This window comes from Suncus etruscus, chromosome 4 (assembly GCF_024139225.1).
Source record: "Suncus etruscus isolate mSunEtr1 chromosome 4, mSunEtr1.pri.cur, whole genome shotgun sequence".
NCBI classification, from domain to species: domain Eukaryota; kingdom Metazoa; phylum Chordata; class Mammalia; order Eulipotyphla; family Soricidae; genus Suncus; species Suncus etruscus.
In genome coordinates, this window is record NC_064851.1 from 46,157,090 (window position 1) to 46,183,904 (window position 26,815).

A 26,815-nucleotide genomic window follows, 5' to 3' on the forward strand; every position below is an offset into this window, starting at 1 on the left:
CCTGAGTGCTGCTGTTTATGGCCAAGCCCCAAACCAAAAACCAAACCAAAACCAAAAATATTCTCTACCCATAAACTGTAAATCTCATTATCTGTTGGATAATAATTAGTTTTCTCCATAAACAAAGATGGCTTCCTTTTTACATGTCAAAGATCCACTTGGGTGGGAAGATTTTCCAGAAGCCTTTGCTTTCCCTAGCCTTGGGTTGTGGTCTTAATTTCCCATTAAATACTGAGTCTCAGCCAGCTGCTCTTGCTCCACGAGGTAGGAAGCTTCCGAACCACATGTGTTTCACCCTTAGCCCGGTTAGTAGTATTTCCTGGAGCCTTTACATTTTTTTTTTCTTTGTGGTTTTTGGGTCACACCCGGCAGTGCTCAGGGGTTATTCCTGGCTCCAGGCTCAAAAATTGCTCCTGGCAAGCACGGGGGACCATATGGGACCCTGGAATTCAAAGCCATGACCTCCTGCATGAAAGGCAAACGCTTTACCTCCATGCTATCTCTTCGGGCCCAGAGCCTTTACATTTTTATCTCTTGAGTCTCAGGGAGCCACCCTCCTATATCTTATCTCTGTATATTCTATTCTAGGTACTTTTTTTTTTTTTTTTTTTTTTTTTTGGTTTTTGGGCCACATCTGGCATTGCTCAGGGGTTATTCCTGGCTGTCTGCTCAGAAATGGCTCCTGGCAGGCACGGGGGACCATATGGGACACCGGGATTCGAACCAACCACCTTTGGTCCTGGATAGGCTGCTTGCAAGGCAAACGCAGCTGTGCTATCTCTCCGGGCCCTATTCTAGGTACTTAATGTAAATTAAGTCCTTTATTAGTCTATGATGTTTTTTAATTTTTTTTTTTTTTTTGCCATACCTGGTGGTGTTGAGGGGTTACTTCTGGCTCTGTGCTTAGAAATTACTCCTGGTAGACTTGGGAGGACTACATGGAATGTCAGGGATTGAACCCAGGTTGGCCACATGCAAGGCTGACAGACACCCTACCCTCTGTGCTATTGCTCTGGCCCCAAGTTGTTTTGTAACTGGATCACTCCCTGCTTCTCTGCTACCTTCTTCCTTCCTTCCTTTGCAGTGCTCATGGCTTCTGCCTCTGTGCTCAGGGGACCATACATGGTGTTCTGCCGCTTCCAAGATCAGCAGGCTTGCAAGACTCTGAGATTAGTTTTTTTTTTTGTTTTTAAGGTAATTTGTAGAAGGGACTGTCTTGAAACTTAAGAGTACAGTACTGCTAAACTTTGTTATGTGTAAGTTTCTTAAGTATTGAGTTGCACAGTAGATAATGACATCTGCACAGTCCTGTGAGTTTGGTAAAGGGAATTTATTTTAAAATAGAAAAAGTGAGGACCCAGAGAGATAGCACAGCGACATTTGCCTTGCAAGCAGCCGATCCAGGACCAAAGGTGGTTGGTTCGAATCTTGGTGTCCCATATGGTCCCCCGTGCCTGCCAGGAGCTATTTCTGAGCAGACAGCCAGGAGTAACCCCTGAGCACCGCCGGGTGTGACCCAAAAACCAAAAACCAAAAAAAAAAGAAAAAGTGGGCTGGGGAGATAGCGCAGTGGTAGGTCGTTTGCCTTGCACACAGCCGACCCAGGATGATTGGTGATACACATCCCAGCATCCCCTATGGTCCCCTGAGCTAGCCAAGAGCTGTTTCTGAGCACAGAGCCAGGTGTGACCCAAAAGCAAACAAACAAACAAAAACTTTTAAGTATAGGAAATGTGGTTGACATGGTAGAACTTTGCATATGTTTTATCCCTATAATAGTTCATGAATCACCCTTTAGATCCTGTGACACTACCTTATTGTACCTGAGCACTTTAGTACCAGACTTTAGTACTACTGGTACAGGCCTTTGTCCCCGTGTCCCTTTCACTTACACTTGCCAAATATATTTAATTCTGTTCAGTGAAACAGTTCTTTATTGAGTTCTGCTATGGTGCCTCTCAAGAATTCAGTGTTGAATAATACATGGTTTGTGCTTTCAGTCTAGTATAGCAAGACAGTAAGATAGTACTTTTTAGGGAACCTGGGGAACTTAGGAAAGACTGTTTAATCCTAAACCTGAGAATTGAAGTCCATATTTAGGAGGCCAGTTTTAGGAATGTCTTAATTCTAAATAAGGAGTAAGAAATTGCCAAGGGTGATTAGGGAAAAGTTTTGCTACTAGGGGAAACACATGATTTATGCTGATAAACCTATTTCTGTTCAGGACTTAAAGGAAGAAGTGAGTGAGCATCAGCGAGAAGAGCAGTCTTTTCATTTTTATACGTTTTTGCTTTTTGGACAAGTGTAAGAAATTGGTTAAAATATCTGTGGATAACATTTTAGATCAGGGGTCTCAAACTCAATTTACCTGTGGGCTGCAGGAGGCAAAGTCAGGGTGATCCTTGAGTGCAAAGTCAGTAGTAAGCCTGGAACATTGGGGGGTGTGACCCAAACAACTAAAACAAAACAAAACAAAGATTCCTCTAGGGCAGGACCACAAAATGTTGTACAGAGGGCCGTTTGCGGCCCAGGGGCTGCAAGTTTGAGACCCCTGTTTTAGACTTTCTAACATATTTTTACCTTTGTTTTCTAGGATCAGTTCGACAGCTTAGATAAGCATACACAATGGGGAATTGATTTCTTGGAAAGATATGCCAAATTTGTTAAAGAGAGGATAGAGATTGAACAGAACTATGCGAAACAATTAAGGTAAGTTGAAATTTTGTTGTTTTTGTTTGTTTGCTTGTTTTTTTTTTGTTTCAGTTTTTAGAAATTAAAATTCCATGTTTAAATAGTTGTATAGTAGATAAATGGGGCACTCTTTAAAAACAGGAATTAAAATGCCAGGAAAAAGAAATCTCAGGGCACTATCTCTACATACTTTTATTCTTTAATAATTTTACCCTTTATTAATCTTTCCAAAGCATTGAAGGTTTCTTCAGTTTCTTTTCTTTGGAATATAAGATTTTAAAATTGAATGTCTGGTAACTGAGTTTCTGAGAAAAGTAATCTATTACTAATGAAAGTGATTTTCAAATGTGTAAAAAGATAAATGTTTTAAGGGAAGTGTTTTGTTTTGTTTTGTTTTTGGGTCACACCCGGCAGCACTCGGAAGTTACTCCTGGCTTTGTGCTCAGAAGTCACTCCTGGCAGGCGCAGGGGATCATATAGGATGTCCAGATTTGAATCTGGGTCCATCCTGTGTTGGCCGTGTGCAAGGCAAATGCCTTACTGCTGTGCTCTCGCCTTACTGCTGTGCTCTCGCCTTACTGCTGTGCTATCGCTCTGGCTCCCGAAAAATGTTAATCTTAAATTAACCATAACATTTTACTTAAGCAATATATAATTGTCAGACCTCCAACTTGGTAAAAACTTGGTAGTTTTTGCTAGAAGTTAATCAGTAAGACTAGGGCTTGAAGTTTGAAGACTAAATACCAATTAAACATCTAACTTGTTGCAAATGACAGAAAATCCAACCTAAGAAGACAGCATATGTCCAGGAGCCAAATGTATCTGGGCTCCATTTGTTGACTTTCCTTACTCTTGTTGCCTTTAACCTTGGGTTTCTTTTAGTGCCAGCCTCCTTACCTATTTCTTTTTAGATTTTATATCTTCATATTTTCATATCATGGGAGAGAATAGACACCTCTTTTGTTATGTATTTGAAGGAAGAAAAAAGAGGAAAATGGTGGAGAAATGAAGTTGGGAGGAGGGAGAGCAGTAGAAGGAGCTACAAAATACAAAACTTAGAATCAGTATTAGCACTGCTCTCTAGAAATCCCAGCAAGATCTTTTTGTCACAGACAAGATTAAGTTATATGTTCATCCTAATGCATTGAAATATATATATTTGGTTGAATTACAGCTAATGAGAGGGGTAACATAGTTATTTAAAAGAAATTTCAGGTTATTCTGAGTTTCAGTTATCCAAATGAAAATTCCCTCTCCTAGAAAGAATGAGAATAATTGAGTGATAAACCACATATGTTTACTACAGTAGTATTTATGTAACCAACTGATAGGTGGTAGGTATGGAATAGACTACAGTTGACCTTTATTTATAAAGCAGTTTATTTAAATTTAGAGTATCAATAAATTCAGCACTATCAATGTTTTCTCTTACAATTTTTCTTATTGACTATAGTATGTATCTACACATCATACACATATGATTAATGGTTAATATGGGTTTATGTTACTAGTAAGGATTTCCAGTCAATAATATGTTATGGGGCCGAAGAATAGCATGGAGGTAGGGCTTTTACCTTGCATGCAGAAGGACGGTGGTTTGAATCCTGGCATCTCATATGGTCCTCCAAGCCTGCCAGGAGTGATTTCTGAGCGTAGAGCCAGGAGTAACCCCTGAGCGCTGCTTGGGTGTGACCCCAAAAAAACAAACAAACAAAAATAATAAAAATATGTTATTTGAAATTTAGTTTTGGGAAATTCTTAGGTTGGTTATATATGAATTTCAGACTATGGGTGGGAAGGTATTGCCTTATTCTTTACATTGCTCAAGAGTTTACTGCATTATAAGTTTTTTACTTGGGAACATTGGTTGGGTTATACTGGGATGGATTTGGGTGGGATGCTCTCTGGTTTTTTGTGACTCTGAACACGGGACTGACCTCTTGTTCGTGAAGGACCAGGTGGTGCTGGACATTTGAACCTAAGTGGACTGCATGCAGAGCTCATTTTTACCTTTTGTACTTTCTGTCTTTGGCCCCTGTGCTTACATTTTTTATGATACACATACAATTCTGTTCCCACATATACTGAAATAGTGGCATTGTGCTCATTTCATGATCCATTTGACTTCTTTTTATTTTTCTTTAAACAGAGGGAGCCTGCTAGAATATTAAGTGATTTCACCTGTCTAAAATGGAAACTTTATTCCTCAAGAATCTAGAAACATTAAGAATTATGAATTGCAGGGGGAAGTGGGGGATATCATAGATAGTACAGCTGGTAAGGCATTTGCCTTACTTGTGACTGACCCAGGTTCCATCTCCAGTAACATGTATGGGTGACCCTTCAGGAGTGTTATCTGAGGTCAGAGCCTGGTATTAGCTCTGAACAATCACTGGAAGGGGCAATGGAGGTAGTACAGCATATAGGATGCTTGCCTTGCATGTCATCATGTGTTCAATCCCTGAGCCCTGCTGGGGATGGTCCGTAGCTTAGGAACATCTATGGTTATGACCCTAAAACAGGCAAAAAATAATCACTGGCCAGTTAAAATAGCAATCAATAAATAAATCTCATTAAATAGTAGAAACTTTTTCATTTAATATTTAATTCACTCAAATTCTAGTACATTAGTTATTCTGGTTTCCAGATTTTCCAGTAGGAGTGCTATAGGCAGTATATAATGATGGCACTACTAAATGGCAAATAATAAAATACTAAATATTATACAAAATGCTTTCACTCTAAAAATATTCTTTATTTCTGGGCCATGCTCAGTGATGCTTCTGGGGTTATTCTTTGACTCTGCTCTCAGGAGTTACTCCTGGTAGTTCAGGGAACTATATGAGATGCTTGGGACCAAACCTAGATCAGCCATGTGCAAGGCAAATGCTCTGCCTGCTGCACTATCTCTCTGGTCATCCTAAATATTTTTGTATTTTTTTGGTTTGTTTTTTGGGCCACACCCAGTGATGCTCAGGGGTTACTCCTGGCTGTGTGCTTAGATATCGCTCCTGGCTTGGGGGACCTTATGGACGCCAGGGATCGAACCCAGGTAAATCCTGGGTCAGCTCCGTGCAAGGCAAATACCCTACCGCTGCGCTATCACTCTGGCCCCATGTTTTTGTATTTTTAAATTTACTAGAAAAGTACTAAGCATTTCTATGAGAAATACTTTAGTATATGTAGTTAATTAAAGTGTGCTACAATATTTAAGTTTTTAAAGCTTAAGGTTCAAAACAAATTTTAGTACAGCAAGATTCACAAGTTTTTCCCGAATTTGTGAATACAGTTATGTACAAAATTTGTATTCTGAAGAAATATATAAGGATACACGCTAAAATATTTTTATAATGGCAATCACTGGGAATTGGAGTGGGGTGGAAAAGGACGGATGTTAGACTTTGAATTATTGAAATCTTTCCAATGTTACATATTACCTTTTTATTGTTAAACACTTGTTCCAAAGCAGGCATCGGAGCAATAGTATAATGGGTAGGGTATTTGCCTTACACATGGCTGACCTGGGTTCGATCCCCAGCATCCCATATAGTCCACTGAGCCTGCCAGGAGTAATTTTGGTTTTTGGGCCACACCTGGCAGCCAGGTTACCTGGCTCTGTGTTCAGAAATTACTACTGGCAGGCTCAGGAAACCATATGGGATGCTGGGGATCTAACAAAGGTCAGTCACATGCAAGTCAAATGCCCTATCACTGTGCTATTACTCTGGCCCCCAAAATTTGATAATTTATAAGATAAAACTTAATGTGGTATATGTAAGTGTACATGGCTATTCAGGTTTAATAGGATTCAGAATAATCCTAAGGTATTTGCCTCACCCACGCTAGCCTAGGATGGACTTCGGTTTGATCCCTCGGAGTCCCATATGGTCTCCCAAAGTCAGGAGCGATTTCTGAGACTCTAGCCAGGAGTAACCCCTGAACGTCACTGGGTGTGACCCAAAATGAAAACAAAACAAAAAGAAAAATCAAAGAAAGTGAGTATTATGCAGGTCTGAAATAAATAATAATGACAAAAATCATCAAACTCTTCCCAGGAAGATCAAATAAGTACGAGCACATTAAGCTGGAAATGATGGATAGCCCATTATTTCAAATACAGACTAAATTGAGTTGATAATATTAAGTTGGGAGGTTATTTTTTTTTTTTTCTTTTTGGTTTTTGGGTCACACCCGACAGTGCTCAAGGGATACTTCTGGCTCTATGCTCAGAAATCACCCCCGGCAGGTTGCGGGGGACGACTATAGGGGATGCCGGGATTTGAACCACTGTCCTTCCGCATAAAAGACAAACACCTTACCACTGTGCTGTTTCTCTGGCCCCGAGGTTATCTTTTTTGGTATAACAAATGAGATAAAGTAAAGCTCTCTGGCATACAAAAAGTACATGGATTTGTAGATAAATGCCAATGACCAAAAAATAGTCAGTAAGCTAATAATAGCCAATAAGCCAACAGTAAAAACTATTTGTTAGTTCCCATAATGGACTAAGTGAAGTTTAGAAAACATTCCCCCCCAAAGTAGTTTTAATATATTAAAGAACAAAACGAAAATATATAGCTCCTTTAGAGTATTTTTGACCTTTCCTAATGAGAAAAAAATTTACTTAAAATAAAGGACTTCTAAATTGTTAATTTTTAAAAACTTACTCTGTATCTTCTTGGAAAATAATACAATAAAACCTAAATGTATGGTGTACATAATTTCTCTAGCTGCTACATTATAGACAAATGTGTAAATTAAAAACAAATGTGGAGGTGCCGGATGGATAGCATAGTGGTAGGGTGTTTGTCTTGCACACAGCCAACTCAGGACAGACCTGGGTTTGATTCCCAACATCCCATATGGTCCTCTAGACTGCCAGGAGCGATTTCTGAGTGCAGAGCCAGGAGTAACCCCTAAGCACCCCTGGGTGTGACTCAAAAACCACACAAAACACGAAAACAAAAAAAATGTGGAGTCAAGAGAGATAGTACAGCAGGTAAGGTACTTGCCTTGCATGCAGCTGACCTGGGTTTAATCCCTGACTTATAATATGCTCCTCTAATAAACCAGAAGTGATCCCTGAGCACAGAGCCAGGAGAAAGCCCTGAGCACTGTTGGATGTGGTCTTAAGACAAAACAATAAAAATCAAACATAGAATTACCGGATGGCTCAGCAATTTTACTCCTTGGCATGTATCCCAAGAACACAAAAACATCTTGAAAAAAAAATATATGTGTATATATATATGTACACACACACACACCCAAGATATATACAAACCTATTACCACTGCAGTACTAACCCAAATGTCCAATGACAAATGTGAATAAAGAAGTTATGACACATATTTCTATGTACACACATATACAATGGAACACAAGGAGGTATAAGAAAAAGATGAAATTTTGCCTTTAACTACAATTTGGATATAGCTAGAAGGTATTATGTTAAACAAAAAAGGTCAGAGGGAGAAGTACAAACAGTATGATCTCACTCATCTGCAGTACCTAAACAAAGCAAGGGAATAAATAGTATCTAATGATAACAAATTCTTGGACTTTGACATTAGAACTGAGGTTACTAAGCAGTGGGAGAAAGGTTCTTGAGAGGCAAGAAGCAGCAGCAAACTAAATTAACATTAAGAACTGTAGTGGAGGATCTTGGGCACTTTGGTGGTAAAGATGCAGTGATTATATACCAAAATTATAAGTGTTAACACTGATGTGTTTAGTTACTATAAAAGGGAAGAGGAAGGAAAGGAGGTCTAAGAACAGCTCAGAAAGTTACATCACACACTTTACATGAGCAAACACCAAGTAGTTCCCTTCCGCAAACTAAAAAGCCCTCTAGGTACTGTCAGGTATCCCCCAAACAAACAAAAATGTTGAAGACAGTTTACAGGTTTCATGGAATCTATTTCTCTTCCATAACACTATGCTGCTATATTTGAACTAAAAAAAGAACAGTCTGTGATACAAGGAAGGAATCTAACTTTATACAGCAAACTCCATGATAAAAAGCAATACTCTATGACTAGGGAAAGAGTCCACAGGGCTAGAGCACATGCCTTGCATGCAAAAGACGTGGAACTTAATCCCCGGTACCAAACTGCCCACTCCCAACACCTTTGGCCCCCAGCTCAGCTAGGCCTGAACACTGAACCTTCAAGCATTCAAAACTGGGTTTGGTATTCCAAGAGTGACCCTAGCACCCAGAGCACTTTTTGGGGAGGTTCCCAAATAATAAATTTAAAACTATAAACCTTTTTATTGTGTAGGGTATTTTAATGATCAGCAGGGTATAATTTTTCATTTACTGTGTTCTCTTTTCTTTCTTTTGAGGGACGGGGGCCCATACCCAGCAGCACTCAGGGTCTCCAGGCTCTGTGCTCAGAAATCGCTCCTGGTAGGCTTGGGGACCATATGGGATGCCGGGGATTGAACCTGGGTCCATGCCAGGTTGTCCGTGTGCAAGGCAAACGCTCTACTGTTGTGCTATCACTCCGGCCCCCTCTTATTTCTTGAATTAATGTTTTGTAGTTTTCTTTATATAGGTCTTTCATCTCTTAATTTGACTCCAAAGTACTTGGTTTTTCTGAGCACAATTGGGAGTGGGATTGATTTTTTTTTTAATATCTCTGTATTCTTTTCTATTATTTGTAGATAGAAATATCATGGATTTTTGCATATTAATTGATTATTAATTGTCAGGCAAGTAGCCTGACACTTGATTAAAGAAATCTATTGTTCTGGCAGATATTTTTTAAGTCTTACCATTTTCTAACTATGTTATTATGAGTGCAGAGCCAGGAGTGACCTAACTCCCTGAGCGCTACTGGGTGTGCCCTCCACAATGTGCATCAAAAATTGTTTTAAAATAGGGGCTGGAGAGATAGCATGGAGATAGGGCATTTGCCTTTCATGCAGGTTATTGGTTCGAATCCTGACATTCCATATGGTCCCCTGTTCCTGCCAGGGTCAATTTCTGAGCATGGAGCCAAGAGTAACCCCTGAGGGCTGCCGAATGGGACCCAAAAACAAAAACAAAATAATTTGTTTTAAAATAATATCTTTTTTTTGTTTAGTTTTTGGTTCACACCCGGCAATGCTTAGGGGTTACTCCTGGCTCCATGTTCAGAAATCGCCCCTGCCAGGCACAGGGGACCAGATGGGATGCCGAGATTTGAACCGATTCAAACCACTCTCCTTCTGCATGAAAGGCAAATGCCTTACCTCCATGCTATCTCTCAGGCCCCTAAAATAATATCTTTATTTAAGCACTATGATTACAAACATGTTTGAAGTTGGATTTCAGTTCTAATAAAGAACAGTCCTCTTCACCAGTGCAACCTTTCCACCACCAGTGCCCTTAAAATTTTGAGTATTTATTTGGTATACACTGTAATTTTCACTAAAGTCAAAATTAATGCAAACATGACAGCTAGAATTCACGAAGAAATTAAAATCTGTGCTTGCTTCGGCATCATATATACTAAAATTGGAACCATAAGAGAAGGTTATTATAGCCTCTGTGCAAAGATGACACACAAATTTGTGAAGCATTCTAAAAATAAAAGAATTTAAAATCTACAAGTCACATCTAAGTTAAATAGACTTTGTACTTAATACCATACACAAAACTAATATATCTGAAGCTCTTATACTTAAAGACACACATATAAAATCCTGTAGTCTTTGTTGAAGATCATTCAATTAAAAAATCTCAGACTATTGAAAAAACTATTAATCCCTCAGTATATAAAGCATATGGGCCCAAAGTATTTAGAACATAGATGTTTAAAACAGTACTTGGGGTGCCTGGAAGTCACTTCTGATGATGCTTGACTCAATGGGCCTGGACACTTTGACGATTGGATAGACAATTTAAAGTTTTAAGGCAGTATATTTCATTATTTGTGATAATAATGCACATATTTTTAAAGAAGATTTTAATTATTAACAAAATGTTAATATATTTGTTACATAATAATCATACAAATGCAGAAATTCCTTTTTCCCCTCCTATAGTTGCCAGTATTTTTAGGAAAAATGAGGCATGGGCTATAATATAGCAGATAGGATGCTTGCCTTATGTGCAGCCAATCTGGGTTAATTCCTGAGATCTCACCTCATATGCTCCCCCAAGCCCTGCTGGGAATGATCCTTGAACATAGAGCCAAGAGTAAACCCCTGAGTACCACTGGATGTGTTCAAGAAGATCCTCTCCAAAACAATTGAAAAAAGCACCAAACCGGGGCCAGAGAGATAGCATGGAGGTAAGGCGTTTGCCTTTCATGCAGGAAGTCATTGGTTCGAATCCTGGCATCCCATATGGTTCCCCGTGCCTGCCAGGAGCAATTTCTGAGCCTGGAGCCAGGAATAACCCCTGAGCACTGCCGGGTGTGACCCAAAAACCACAAAAAAAAAAAAAAAAAAGCACCAAACCAGAGGCTGGATCAATGGTGCAAGCGGTAAGGTGGTCTGCCTTGTGTGTGCCAGCCTACGATGGACTTGCGGTTTGATCCCCCAGTGTCCCATATGGCCCCTCAATTCAGGAGCCCAAAAACAAAACAAAAACAAAAACATCACCAAACCAAACTAATCCTCCCCCCCCCCCCCAAAGCCCACAAAAACAAAAAACTAACAAAAAGATAATTCAATGGGTTGAATGCAAGCTTTGTGTGCCGGAGCCCTGAATTTGATACCTGGCACTGCATGTTTCTCTGAACATTGAACTGGAAGTGGCCTCTGAAAGTTACCAGCTGTGTTCCCCCTTCCCCCAGAAAAGAAGCCCAAACAATAAATGGAAGTAGATGATCATGTTTTTGTCTGTCTCTCTCTTTTTTTAATACAGTGTTTGAAGGAAGTCAGGGTCATTCTTTTATCACTTTCCACTGCTCACAGTGGGGGATGGACATGCAATCTCAGCAACTGAATTTTAGGGCTGCTTACATGCTAGACATGTGTTCTGCCATAAGTGCAACTTCCCTATACCCAGTTTTTCTGTGTTAGATGATCAGATTTTTGATTTAATAAAATTGGAAAACTTAAATTGTTTCAGTTCCAGTAATAGTATTTCTAATAATGCTTAAAATCTTCCTACAGAAATCTGGTTAAGAAGTACTGTCCCAAACGTTCCTCCAAAGATGAAGAGCCAAGGTAAATTTTATGTGCTGTCATTGCATATTAAAATGGTTTAAGTGGTTTTTATTACTACATTTCTTTTAATAAATACACCTATTTTTGAAGAACATTATTTTTAAATGGATACATTCTTCAGAAGGGCTGATGAGTACTTTTCTAGAAAAGTTGAAGAATGGGTCTCCACTTATATGATTTGATTTCCAGAAAAAATTTTTTATATCTTATTTTATAATTGTCCTTAGATGTTTGATTTTATTCTTTTAGGTACTAAAATAGTTTGAGAAAAAGAGAATGAGTTTTTCAGGATTATTTAAAACCTTGAATAAATAGTTAAGAATTGGCAGTTTAAACAGAGACATATACATGACTACAAAATGATGAAACATAAAAAGACTAGACTTGAAATAACTTTATCTAATTGTCAGTTACAGGGATTCTCAGTGTAGTTAATGTTAATGAAATTCTAGTTGATCATTCTGCTTTCAGCTATATATTCTAGCATTATATGTGAAGCAGGTTTATATAGCTGTACAGGGGTCTTCAAACTACGGCCCGCGGGCCACATATTGTATTTATTCCCATTTTGTTTCTTCACTTCTAAATAAGATATATGCAGTGTGCATAGAAATTTGTTCATAATTTTTGATTTTACTATAATCTGGCCCTCCAACAGTCTGAAGGACAGTGAACTGGCCCCCTGTTTAAAAAGTTTGAGGAGCCCTGTTAGCAGTTTCTTATCCTTCCCTCCACACACATTTTTTACACTTCATTTTATCTTGTTTGTTTGTTTGTTTTTGTTTTGGGGCCTCACCTGATGGCACACGAGTTATTCCTGGTTCTACTCTCAGAAATTACTCCTGGTAGATTTGGGGGACCATATGGGATCGAACCTAGGTTGGCTGCGCCATGCAAGACAAAATGCTCCACCTGCTGTGCTATCACTCTGGCCCCTAATTTTATCCTTTTTTTTTTTTTTTTGGTTTTTGGTTTTTGGGCCACACTCGGCATTGCTCAGGGGTTACTCTTGGCTGTCTGCTCAGAAATAGTTCCTGGCAGGCACGGGGGACCATATGGGACACTGGGATTCGAACCAACCACCTTTGGTCCTGCATTGGCTGCTTGCAAGGCAAACGCCGCTGTGCATCTCTCCAGGCCCTAATTTTATCCTTTCTTACCTCACTTTGGGGGCACCTGTTATGGCACTTTACTTCCATTCAGGATGGGGCAGGTACATGGGCAGCTATGTCCAGAGCTGGTAGAAAAAGTTCTGTAGATAAACTATCAGATGCATTAAGTGGCATAATTGTCAGATTCTTTCCTAATGAGAAAACACATCATCTCTGCAACAGGTTCAGATTCCAAGTATAGCAATCTAACCAAGTTAATTCTCAAGGTCAGGCTATTCAATTGGCAGTTTATGTGATTCCTGTTTGCCCCCAAAACAGCAGGTAGTATTCTTATTTTTTTTGAGTGCAGATATTCCTTATTTAAAAGTAAGAATAAAGAGGACCAAAGACATAGTATAGGGGTAAAGTGCTTGCCTTCCTGTTCAGTTCCTAGAATTGTAATATGGTCCCTTGAGCAGAGAACAGAGAACTAGGAGAGATTTGAATCTGCCGGGTGTGTCCCCAAAATGAAAAATAAAATAATAATGAGTAAAGTTATATAGTTCTTGAAAACAGATACACTTGAGCTTGGTATAAGATTCTCTGTACAAATGTAGCTAGTAGCTAAGATTTAAATTGTATATATTAAAATTTGTCATGTCATACTCAGTCTATCCTGCATAAAATGCATTTGTAATAATAAATTTTATCATTTTAAAATATGTTTTTGTCAGGTTTACCTCGTGTATAGCCTTTTTTAACATCCTTAATGAGTTAAATGACTATGCAGGACAGCGAGAAGTAGTGGCAGAAGAAATGGCTCACAGAGTCTATGGTGAATTAATGAGATATGCTCATGATCTGAAGACGGAAAGAAAAATGGTAATTCTTATAATTTTATTCAGTTATTATATAAAATATTTTTATTTGCTTTGTGAAATATATTTGCAGTATAAATGTTTTTTCTGTATTTTTAAATTTCTTTTGCCTAAATATTATATGATACTCTTGGTGATTTGTGATCTTTTTTAATATAAGCCTAAGGTTTGGCAAACCTAGCATAGAACAAATCTAGCATACTATTTTTGTTTCCTAGTTCCCATAAGGTAAGACTGCTTTATACATTTATAAGATGGCTGAAAGGAAAAATCAAAAGATTATTATTTTGTGACAAGTGAAAATTATAAACAAATAAAATTTTATTTATTTAAATAAATAAAATTTTATTGGGGTAGAACCATGCTCATTTACTTATATATTACTTTTGGCTGTTTTTTTTTTAAATTATAGTAGAATTAAATATTTATAACAGACCAAATAGCTTGCAAGATTTAAAATACTAATCTGACCTTTTATAGAAAATATTTTTTGAACCCCTGGTTAAGGCTGTCATGTCATGCTAGACATTATTTCTGTTTTAAAATTAAAAGAAAAGTTCTATAAAATGGATATTTTAGAGTTTAATACTCTCTTCCTAAATCTTGTATTATATTAACTAGTACCTTAGGGAAAGAGAACATCTTTTAGGGACTTTAGACTTTAATAATTAATGGAATATTTTTGTTTTATTTTTGGTTGTTTTGATCTTCAGCATCTTCAAGAGGGACGTAAAGCTCAACAGTATCTTGACATGTGCTGGAAACAAATGGATAATGTAAGTTAGAGTGCTTTAATGGTTTTAACAAAGTTCTGTGAGCTAGTTTATCTTTAAATTCTCTTGTGCTTCAGATTTCTTTGAGTTCGTATTATAATTGATCATTGGTATAAATTGAGAATATGAGATCATTTTTTGCTATTATAATTGTGCCACTCTGTAATTAGATTATATTTAGGAAGTTAAAAAAACTTTGTAGTAGTTACTGTAAAATTGATAAAAGACTAGGAAAGCAATTATCTTAGAAGATTATTTGATTGAGGCTGATAGGTCCTTTATTTTATTCTTTGTGTGTGTGTGTGTGGGGGGGGGTTATTCACATTGTTGCTAGGTGTTATTCTTTTTTTTTTTTTTTTTTTTTTTTGGTTTTTGGGCCACACCTGGTGACGCTCAGGGGTTACTCCTGGCTATGCGCTCAGAAGTCGCTCCTGGCTTGGGGGACCATATGGGACACCGGGGGATCGAACCGCAGTCCGTCCAAGGCTAGCGCAGGCAAGGCAGGCACCTTACCTTTAGCGCCACCACCCGGCCCCGCTAGGTGTTATTCTTACTCCTGGCTCAGGAATCAGTCCTGGCATTCATGGGGGGACTATATACGGTCAGAGATATAACCTGGGTCAGCCATGTGCAAGGCAAATGCTCTACCTGCTGTTCTGTTCCTCTGTCCAGTGTCATGTTACTGTTGATATTATTTTTATCATATAAAAATACAATGGGTGGTCCAGATTATTTTAAATGTCTTTTAGTTCACTGATACTATAATAATACTTTTAATCCAATGCTGTTGGTCAGAGGCTATCCTATGTAGGAAATCAAGTATTTTATAGAACAGAAGCATAGTTACTAGATTCTAGCATTGTCTAGCTTGAGTACTGTGGAGCTTGGCGCTGAGATCCCAAGCACCATTGGGAGTAGAGTTTTTGCCACCCCCCTCCAACTAATTATAAAAACATAATATCTACTTAAAAGTTTTTCCATTGTACTGTGGTACATGGTAATGTGGCTTATCTTAAATATAATGGCATGTAGTCATTTGAAAAAATAGAAAGTATTAGTACCAGGGATATGACACAGCAGTAAAGAATGTGCATCTTGTCTGTGAGACCTTGAGTTTGTTCTTAGAACTGGTAGTTAAAATTTTAAAAATCTACCGGGAACATTATCTCCTTCACTTAAAATATGCTTTACTTAATTACATTTTACAAAGTAAAAGAAAGGAATCCTAAGTTGTGATGATCATGATTCTAAAGTGGAATGCCTTGCTTTGCGTATTTTTATGATAGGCACTGTACTTATTGAAAATACACTAACATTTTTCATGTAAAATTATTTTATTGTTGGTAAAAGGATCTTTAAAACTAGAGATTTTAAAAAGCGTCTGGGGCAAGACTGATAGTACAGCAGGTAGGGGGCTTACCTTGCATGCAGCCGCCTGGTTTCATGCCCTAACACACTTGGCCCTCTGAGCCCATCAGAAGTGAAATCTGAATATAAAGCCAGAAGCTCTAAGTACTGCCTGGTATGGCCCAAAAATGGAGGAAGGTTCATGTATGTGTACTGTTTCTGGCCTTTTATCATTCTTTTTAAAACACATAACAACTTTAAAGTTCTATTATAAGATTCTAAATACCAGTTCTGATGCAAAACTTTTAGGTTTGGAACTGGAGTGCTAGTAACTATGAGTATGGCACTTGTCTTGCATGTGACCAACTGGGGTTTGATCACATATGAGCACCATTAGGAGTGATCTCTGAGTGAGATATAGGGGTAATCCCTGTGAACCATCTGGTGTAGCCCAAAATTAAAAAAAAAAAGTTTAATTTCGTTTCCCCCTAATTTTAGGCTTAAGAATTTTCCAGCAGTCTTTTGTTTTGATTTCTAATTGGTTTTAGCAAGACTTTTAGGGAGTATTTACATCTATTACATTTTAAATTACCTTTAAGAGCATCTTTAGTATTTGTCTTCTAATGAGTATATGTATGCATGTTTTTATTTGCAGAAAATAACAGACTCCTACACTCATGAGTCTTTGGTCCATTTACAAATTGTTGGCATTAGTCATTTTTATTACTATGTGCTGACTTGCCTTTATATTAAGTGGCAGTTAATTAGCAGAAGTTATAGGGGTCATAAGAAAGAAACATCAACAAATAAATGTAGGAGAGATTTCTTTAAGGATTAAAAATACCATGAAACAAAGATGAATTAAGTTCACCTCATGCTTTGTTGATGGTGCGTTTGACATGTGCTGCTGGATCAACAGTACATATCAAATACAAAAAGTGACTATTATGTAGTTCAAATTTTTGAGGAGTATGTCTTTTGTTGTTGTTGTTGTTGTTGTTGTTGTTGTGGTTTTTGGGTCACACCCGGCAGTGCTCAGGGGTTATTCCTGGCTCCATGCTCAGAAATTGCTCCTGGCAGGCACGGGGGTGGGGGTGGGGGGGGTGGGGGTGGGGGACCATATGGGATGCTGGGATTCGAACCGATGACCTCCTGCATAAAAGGTAAACGCCTTACCTCCATGCTTTCTCTCCTGCCTGAGTAGTCTGTCTGCTAGTGACAGCAGACAAATATGATTTCTGTGTAATACATAGAACTATTACATAAATATATATATAAATATATATAAATTTATAAATTCATATATAATAATATATATAATATATAATAAATTTATTATATATAATAAATATATAAAAATATATATAAAATATATATAATATATAATAAATTTATATATACATAAATTATAAATTTATAAATTATAAATTTATATATAATAATATATAATATATAATAAATTTATTATATATAATAAATATATATAAATATATAAATATATATAAAATATAAAATATATAATATATAATAAATTTATATATACATAAATATATATACACATAGTACAGAAAAGTATATTTAGTACTATAGCGCTCTAGATTATTTTGCTGTTAAGACATTTTAGGAGTTTTTTGGTGGTTTTACAAATAAAATATCTAATATAAAAATAGCTTTATTCATAATTAAGTTCAACTTGCTTCATTATAATTTCAGAGAAGTAAACATGGAATCTAATCTTAATTTTCCCAGATTAGTGATTTTATGTTATATATGGACAGAATACATATATGTTTATTCAAATACATTTATGTTCTTTGAATAAATGGGAGTTTTACTTGGTGTCTCATACTTACTAGATGAACACATTGAAGAATTTAATAAATTAATAAAGAATTAATTTTCTTTCTTTCTTTCTTTTTTTTTTTTTGGCTTTTGGGTCACACCCAGCTGCAGTTAGGGGTTACTCCTGGCTCTGTGCTCAGAAATCACTCCTGGCAGGCTCAGGGGGATCTTATGGGATGCTGGGATTCAAACCACCGTCCTTCTGCATGCAAAGCAAATGCCTTACCTCCATGCTATCTCTCCAAATTAATTTAATAAAAATTTATTTTTATTAAAATTACAGGTATGTCTGGTTCTAATTAAATTATAAACTCAGAGACTTTTTGGCTATCAAGATTTAGATATAAGAGCACAATTTCTTTATGTTAAACTTTTTTTTTAAGTTTTTATTTTTAATTATGAGAACAAAGATGCAAAGAAAGAGGTAAAGTTACAGTGGAAGGACAAGCATCTGTAACATAATTCTCAGAAGTCCCCTTGTTGATATCTTAACTTTGAACTTTCAGCCAAAGAACATTAAGATAAATAAAACAGAATACATGTATAATTACTTTGTCCCTCAAGTCCCCAGATTGTAATACATTATAATATTTCTTAGCAGCAGACAAGGCAATCTAAAGCCATAAAACTTATGTAACTCCTTAGACATTAGAGGCATAGTTTTTTTTTTTACATTTCCATGTACATGCATATTAGTTTAAGTTAACCTCAAAAGTTTAAGTGTTTTTTTTTTTTTTTTTTAAGGATTAGAGTCAAAGGAGCACAGTAAAAACGGTGTTAGAGTGGCAATTGTTGTTTGCATAGGCCCACCAAAATATGAGGGCCTGGAAAGGAATAACCTTGGCCTAAATACAAAGAGACCCTACCCCTGAAGTTTCCTGGCATAAGGACCAACTCTAGGCTCCAGGCAAGCTAGATGGTCCAATCCAAGACATTGTCTGTAGTGCCAACACACTTTTATTTTTCACATAGTCTCTGTTGTTGGTATCATGTTTCTGTATATGTTAAACTTTTAGCACAACTGTTTGAAAGAAAAGGAAATCTCTAAATGCTCAGAACCGGAAGTAAGAGAAAAGCCAGAGTGGCATCTAAGCTGTTAAAGTTGTTTGTTTATAAAGTAGAGACAAAGAATTTGAAGTAGATTGTTTTCTGTTTCGTTTTGTCTTGTTTTGTTTTGGGAGCCACACCTGTGTTGCTCAGGTCTTACTTTTGGCTCTGTGCTCAGGAATCACTCCTGGCAGGCTCAGGGAACCTTATGGGATACTGGGGATCAAGCCTGGGTTGGCTACTTGCAAGACAAACACCCTCCCCACTGTGCTTTCACTCCAGATCCACTATGGTGGTTTAATGCAGTGTTTTTTAGTCTTTTATTAGCTATGGCTCCTTTCTACCCTGTTTTGTTCCTATTCTCTTTTCTGTTCTTTCCCATCGACCTATTTTCATTTTATGGGCCCTCGTTTATATGATTTTCTTTGGGGGTCTCCCCCTCGTGGTCCCTGACTGTGACACTGACTTAATGGTACCTTACTCTAAGGTACAGGTCTCAAGTTTACTTAGTCTGTTAATCTTTTAGGAAAAAAATCACCTACTGCCCCCATGAAATCTACCTTAAATTGAACAAACAAAAAAACACTTCCTTAGTTGTAGTGAGGATACTACTGTCTCCCTGGATCATCCCAGTGCCCTGTCTGCTTAAGATAGTGGGTTATATTACCCACTTTGGGAAAGATTGCTTGAAAGAATTGGCTTTTAAGAGACCAGAGAGTACAGCAGGAAGGGAACTTGCTTTGCATTCGGCCAATTCATATGATCAGGCAAACACTGCCAGGACTGATCCCTAAGCACAAAACCATGAGTAACCCTTGAGCACTACAGGCTGTGGTCCAAACAAAAAATGAATTGGCTTTAGTCACAGGGATGGAGATTTGATTTTAGCTTAGAATACTGTAAAATGTTGAAACGGGGTTGGAGAGATAGCACAGTGATAGGGAGTTTGCCAACGGGGTCAGAGAGATAGCACAGTGATAGGGAGTTTTCCTTGCATGCAGCTGATCCAGAAAAGATGATGATTCTAACCCCGTTTCCCATATGTCCCCTGTGCCTGCTCGGAACGATTTCTGAACACAGAGCAGCAGTAACCACTGAGTGCTGCTGCCTGTGACCCAAAAACAAAAACAAACAAAAAATGTTGAAACTGAGAGCTCTAGAAAGTATAAACCTTAGAAGGAGTCAAATACTAGTGAAAAGCGAAGTGAGAGAATTGTTTTCTGTAGGTCAAAGGAGGGGAGATATTCTGGGTGAAATTTACACTTTTCTTTTGCCCTTACTGCAATACCAAGGATTGAAGTTAGGGCCACATGCTTTAAGATATGGGGTTGATCATAGAGCCACATCCCCTGGACAAATGTTTTGATCCTGTAGTTACAATTTTTAGAATCCAAATTTGTACTCATTGTTGTTATTAAAAAAAATAAAAGATTGACATAATAACTAAAAGTAAGGAGGTTAAATCTTTAAAAATTGACAGCCTTTTTTTTTTTTTTAACAGTTATCAGAATGCAGATAATAAAGCCTGAAATGGCCTTATTTTCCAGGCAAGAATTGGAAGACTTCTTTGGGGAAAATTAGCTTGAGGAGAAAGACATACAAATACTGATATCAGGAAAACCAAGAAAATTGTCTGACCATGTCACTGTAAATGAAGAGAGCATAATCTACAAGTCCTATTTCCAGAGCTTTCAGAAGCATTTTTCAAATAAGAGGAGTTAGACAAGGAGCTACAACCATTCAAAGAAAATATCTAGCACATGCTTTGGTTGTGGGAGGTTCAAGTTCTATTACTTATACTGGTACTGGCACTGACATTGAAAGTTCCCAAGCACTGCCAAGAGTAATCCTTTAGCATATAGTCCATGATAGCTCTTGGAATAACATCAGGTGTCCCCAACCCACCATAAAACAGATGTAAATATCAGAGGCCAAAACTAAAGAAAGCTACTTTGAAGAGCTGAATAGTACTCCTGTGACACAGTAGACATAAAACCTGACAAGTTCAGCTGATACCTCACCAAAAAATAAAAGCAAGCAAATACTAAAACCAAGCATATAGTAAAACTAAGTACAAAAACCAATACGTTATGAATTAAGCTTTTATTTTTCCTCACTAGATGAGTTGTATAATAAATATTAACAGTTATGCCTGTGAATGTTTTTTCATCCATAATATGTAACACTTAAGGTACATGTATTGTAGTACCGATTCTGATTTAGAAAATTAATTTTTTGGGCTGGAGAGATAACACAGCAGTAGAGTGTTTGCCTTGTACGCAGCCGATTTAGGACAGACGTTGGTTCGAATCCTGGCATCCCATATGGTCCCACGAGCCTGCCAGGGATGATTTCTGAGCACAGAGCCAGGATTAACTCCTGAGCACTGTGGAGTGTGACCCAAAAATAAAGAAAAAAAATTTTTTTTAATTTTTTTAGGTGTCAGAGAGAGAGAGTAGGAAATAGGACACTTGCTCTTTATGTGAGCCAACCCAGGTAACTCCAACATACAATATGGTCATCCAAACACTGCCAGGAGTGATTTCTGAGTGCGAAGACAGGAGTAACCTCTAAGCATCAATGGGTGTGGCCCCAAACAACAATAACAGAAAATTAATTTTCTTAATGTATAATTCTGTGACAATATATTATTGTTGTTGTTTTTATTGTTATTATTTTGTTTGTGGGTCACACCAAGCAGTACTTAGAGGTTACTCCTGGCTTTGAGCTCGAAATTATTCCTGTCAGGCTTTGGGGACCATATGGAATGATGGGGATTGAACCTAGGTCAGCAGTCCTGGGCAGCCCTACCAGCTGTGCTATACCTTCAGCCCTGACAATAATTTAGTTATTTTTAATGTGATATATTTAATTTTATTTCTTAAGTAAAAATAAAAATAATTTTAATTTTACAGAGTAAGAAGAAATTTGAAAGAGAATGTAGAGAGGCAGAAAAAGCACAACAAAGTTATGAAAGATTGGATAATGATACGAATGCAACCAAGGCAGATGTTGAAAAGGTAAGAAATATACACCCCAATGTTGATATTACAATACTTTTTGTATGTAGACAGTAGCTATAATTTTTAGAATTTCCTTAAGATCTTGACTGTATATATAAAATAGACAAGTATTTGACAATCTTAAGTGATATGTATTAGTCTGAGAGGGTGATTTTAGTTAAAACTTGATTCACTTTATTTTAAATGTGTACGTGGCTTGGTCTCAGATGCATTGATGGGGAAAAAATATGGACAGAACTAAATACCAAAGTCAAAGTCAATGATTATAGAATCAAGAGATCTAAACTTTTAACAATCTAAACTTAAATGGGGCCTGTTATATTGGCAGGCCAGGGGGCAACAGGTGGTGGTATAAATGCATTCTGAGTTCATTAGTGGAGGGAGGTTGACATTGGTGGTGGGAATGGCCCTGACTTACTTTATATCGGAAATTCAACTGTGAAAAACTCTGTGGATCACAATTGTTTCTATTAAAAAAAAAAAGATAACAGATAGGTCCACCATAGAGATAAAATAGGCATTGTTAATAGTAAAATAACAAGAAAAAAATGCATTTGAGTATTTATTGATTTTAAAAAATAATTGAATAAGTATAAATTAGATCCAAGACAAGTCTCTTAGCACTTTGCATTTAATGTGGCATTTACTCATGGAGTTTATGGTTGCCCTCTATCAGAAAGATCTGTTTATTCCTAGTTTGTTCTGGGATTATATACTTACGCAACCATTGTTGCCATTAGGTTTAATATTATATGTATATAGAGTTATTTATTTATTTGTTTATTTATTTGTTTATTTATTTATTTATTGGTTTTTGGGTCACACCTGGCAGTGTCAGGGGTTCCTCCTGGCTCTACACTCAGAAATCGCTCCTGGCAGGCTTGAGGGACAATATGCGATGCTGGGATTTGAACCACCGTCCTTCTGCATGCAAGGCAAACACCCTACCTCTATGCTATTTCTTTGGCTATATCTGTAGAGATTTTTTGTTTTTTTTTTTTGTTTTTGAGCCATGCCTGGCAGCACTTGGGTTACCATATGGGGGGGATCATATGGGATGCCAGGAATCCATGGGCCTGTCCCAGGTTGATCACTTGCCTTAGAAATGACTGATGGGGGGGGGGCATGGAGGGAGATTTGGGACACTGGTGGTGGGAATGTTGCACTGGTGAAGGGGGTGTTCTTTACATGACTAAAACCTAATCATAATCATTTATGTAATCAAGATGTTTAAATAAAGAAAAAAAAAAAGAAATGACTGATAATGGTTCCAATTCTGGAACCCTGAATATGATACTCTGAACTCTTCCAAGAGTAATCATCATTTACAGCATTGGAAATAATCCCAGAACACTGCTAGGTATAACCCTCCAAAATAACAGGTTTTTTTTTGTTTTGGTTTGGTTTTGGTTTTTGGTTTTGGGGTCACACCCAGCGGTGCTCAGAGGTTACTCCTGGCTCTGCACTCATAAATCGCTCCTGGCAGGCATGGGGGACCAAATAAGGTGCCGGGATTCAAAGCACCGTCTGTCCTAGATTGGCTGTGTGCAAGGCAAACGCCCTACTGCTGTGTTCTTTCTCCGGCCCCAGTTTTTTTCTTAAATTTCCTTTCCTTACTCTTACTAAATTGTATATTTATAGTATTTATTTTATGTAAATTAAAATACATTAGCATATAATTATTTGAACTTTAATTAAATGTATATACATATAAAAAAGGGTACATGGCTGATCCAGTTTAATTCACAGCACCCTATATGGTCACCTGAGTCTCTAGAAGTGATCCCTGACCACAGCTGGGTGTGGCATAAAAACAAGCAAAATAATCTAAAATGACCTTAATGCAACAGTTTTTCTCATAAGACTGTTGAAAGAAGATTATATGATGTTAAATTGTTTCTCAATGAATATAAAATAAGATTAATAAACTATGGAGCCAGAGTGATGGCACAGCGGTAGGGCATTTATTTGCCTTGCATGAGACTGACCCAGGATGGACCCTGATTTGATCACCCGGTGTCCCATATGGTCCCCCAAGTCAGGAGCGATTTCTGAGCGCATAGCCAGGAGTAACCCCTGAGTGCTGCTGGGTGTGACCCAAACATCAAATTAAATTAAAGAAAGTGGAATTTGAGTAAGAAAGTGTATTTATAATTTTCAAATTACTCAAGTAACATGATTCAGTCCTGTGAAAAGTGCAGTTTCTTTCCGTTTTATATCAGAACACTGAAATTTGTTTAGACACCTCTACTAGAATGTATAAGAAGTTTGCTTTTAGTTTGTATTCTAGGCCTTACCAGTGTAAACGATACTTAGATGATTCACTTGAAAATAATTTCTAAAAGAATTTAGGATAGCAAATTTATATTCTAACTTTTAAAAAATTTTTATGGTTTTGGGGCTAGAGATATAGTACTGTGGGCATGGTGCTTGCCTGCGTGTGATCTACCAGGATTTGATTCCTGGCACCCCCAGGTGCCCCCAAGCATTGTCGGGTGCCTAAACAAAACAAAAGAAAAAACCTTTTTATGGTTTTATATATTGATGAAAATGATTGTTGAGTAATATTACCTTATCCCCAAATCACAGTTTTTTTTATTATTTGGTTTTATTGTGGTTCTAAGATAGAAATAAACATATTAAAGAAATAATTTACTATTCATTGCTAAAAGCTTTGATTTAAAAGTATTTGAAATATTCTTACTCTTCTGATTAAAAGCTTCTGTTTCAAGCAAAACTGTCACTAATGTTACTAATTGTTAAAAATCTGGATAAGGTAAAAAGAAACTTAATTTGAAGGGATTTTTAAGGGCATGGATTATTTGCAGTAAAATGAAAGGAATGTTAGAGACTGTGGCTGTTACATTTTAAACATCTTAGATTTTTAAATAGCATTGATTGTTTTAATTCCAGTTTTAGTATAACCTTTAGGAAAGCACATTAACTATGACTTACTTATTGCTTTTTTTGATAATGTTTGGGACCAATTTGTCTCCAGGCTAAAATGCAGTTGAATCTTCGTACACATATGGCTGATGAAAATAAAAATGAATATGCTGCACAATTACAAAACTTCAATGGAGAACAACACAAACATTTCTACATAGTGATTCCTCAGATTTACAAGGTAAAATATATTTCTGTGAAGTAAGACAGTTTTAAAGTTGGGAGACCAGAGTTTAAAAACTTGAATTTATTTAGCTAGAGCAATAGTATAATGGGTAGGGTGCTTGCTTTGCTTAGAGCTGACCCAGGTTTGATCCCTGGCACCTTAAGAGTCCCGAGCCCATTTTCTTAAAATGTCTAATTATCATGAAGAAATTTCTTTAGGAGGACTAAAGAGAAAGTACATTGGGCAGGGTGCTTATCTTGAAAATGGGTAAGCACAGTTTAATCCCTGTTATTCCTTATGGTACACCAAGCACTGCCAGGGGTGATCCCTGACCTCACAGAATTAGCATTGTTGAGTGTGACCTGAAAAACAAAAAAAATTACATTACCTTTGTAAGTTTAAAAGTAAAATTTTTTTCTAAAAGCAATTTTTTTTAACTTTGAAATCACAATTTTCAAAGATTTTTTTATTAGTATGGTAGTCTACTCAAATAGTAATATTTTTTTAGAATGATTTTTAAAAAGATAATATCTTTATTTAAGCACTGTAATTACAACAGACATGATCATAGTTGGGTTTCAGTCATAAAAAGAACACCCCATTTCACCAAGTGCAACATTTCCATCACCAATTCCCCATCTCCCTCCTCCCAGATATTATGTAATAGAGAAAATTAATAGTATTTTCGTCATATGGTATGGTGTAATATAATACTATGAAATAAGATGTAAACTTTTTGACACTATATCAGAATAATTAGCATTAGTTGAGATGGCAAAATTAATCTTATACAGAGGTAGCATAGCTGTAGGGCGTTTGCCTTGCAAGCCATTGACCCAGGACCAACAGTGGTTCGAATCCCAGCATCCCATATGGTCCCCCGTGCCTGCCAGGAGCAATTTCTGAGCAGAGAGCCAGGAGTAACCCCTGAGCGCCTCCAGATGTGGCCAAAAAAATTTTTTTTTAATCTTATATAATGTATTTGCTAGTTTGAATTTTGCCTGCTTGCCTTCCTAGCTGGCAGATCTTGAATATATAATTCAAGCTTGCTTTGAGCTTACTTATGGGATGCTTAAATCCTACCCAGCATCACTTGATCCCATCCAACATCACAGTTGCCAAACAACCTCAGGTAAAGACATGAGGATTAAATGATGTTACTGCCTATTCTAGAAAGAAGAGAAGTTAGAGAATAAATAGTATTGATAAATTAATATCTGGGAGAGCAGAGTTTATATGAGAAGAGTGCCAGCTCTAATATTCTTCTTTTTTACTTTGTTAGGCAAATTAGAAGTATAAAGGAAGCTCAGTAAGAGGTGGTGGACTAGAGCAGGTATCAGATTTTGGTCATTTAATCCTGAGCATCAGGCTTGCCAATCCTTATTCACTGTTGTTTTTTCTAGGGTATGAGCTAAGCCTTTACAGTCTGTGGAGCCCTTAACTTTTGAGATTTTGTGTGTGTGTGTGTGTGTGTGTGTGTGTGTGTGTGTGTGTGTTAGCTAAGACTTTACAGCCTGTGGAGACCTTAACTTTTGAGATTAACAAATGTGTGTGCGCGCGCGAGTGCATTCGAGCGCGCACTATAATCCTTTTGTTTGGACCTTTTTAAAACAGCTTGCAGTTGTGTTATTCTGAGGGCAGTTCTGTGGAAATGCAGTTCTCAAAATAGACTAGTGATTAAAGAGGAAAAATTATATGAGGGCCTTGAGACTGAGATTTAATGTAGTTATTCCCTGGGAAAAATAAAGGTTAGTGTTGTCGAATATGAAATGTCAGAAAAGTGCCTTTAAGTATTATTTCATGTGTTTCAGTATAATTTTTAGTAACTTCTGGCAATCACATTTTGAAT

The 26,815-nt window shown here is 37.1% G+C and overlaps 1 protein-coding gene and 1 non-coding gene across 3 annotated transcripts in view; both read left to right on the forward strand.

The window, feature by feature from the left end:
- The window catches only part of FNBP1L (formin binding protein 1 like), a 91,409-nt gene that overhangs the window by 31,778 nt on the left and 32,816 nt on the right, over positions 1–26,815 (forward strand). For both annotated transcript variants that reach the window (XM_049772209.1, XM_049772210.1), the window contains exons 2-7: positions 2,594–2,709; positions 11,800–11,853; positions 13,679–13,826; positions 14,536–14,598; positions 21,747–21,851; positions 24,853–24,981. In XM_049772209.1, coding sequence (XP_049628166.1) covers positions 2,594–2,709; positions 11,800–11,853; positions 13,679–13,826; positions 14,536–14,598; positions 21,747–21,851; positions 24,853–24,981 — 615 coding nt within the window. The remainder of the gene's footprint in view (positions 1–2,593; positions 2,710–11,799; positions 11,854–13,678; positions 13,827–14,535; positions 14,599–21,746; positions 21,852–24,852; positions 24,982–26,815) is intronic.
- LOC126007618 (U6 spliceosomal RNA) lies at positions 10,163–10,268 on the forward strand. The gene has a single exon (XR_007495143.1). It is a non-coding gene; the product is annotated as a U6 spliceosomal RNA (small nuclear RNA).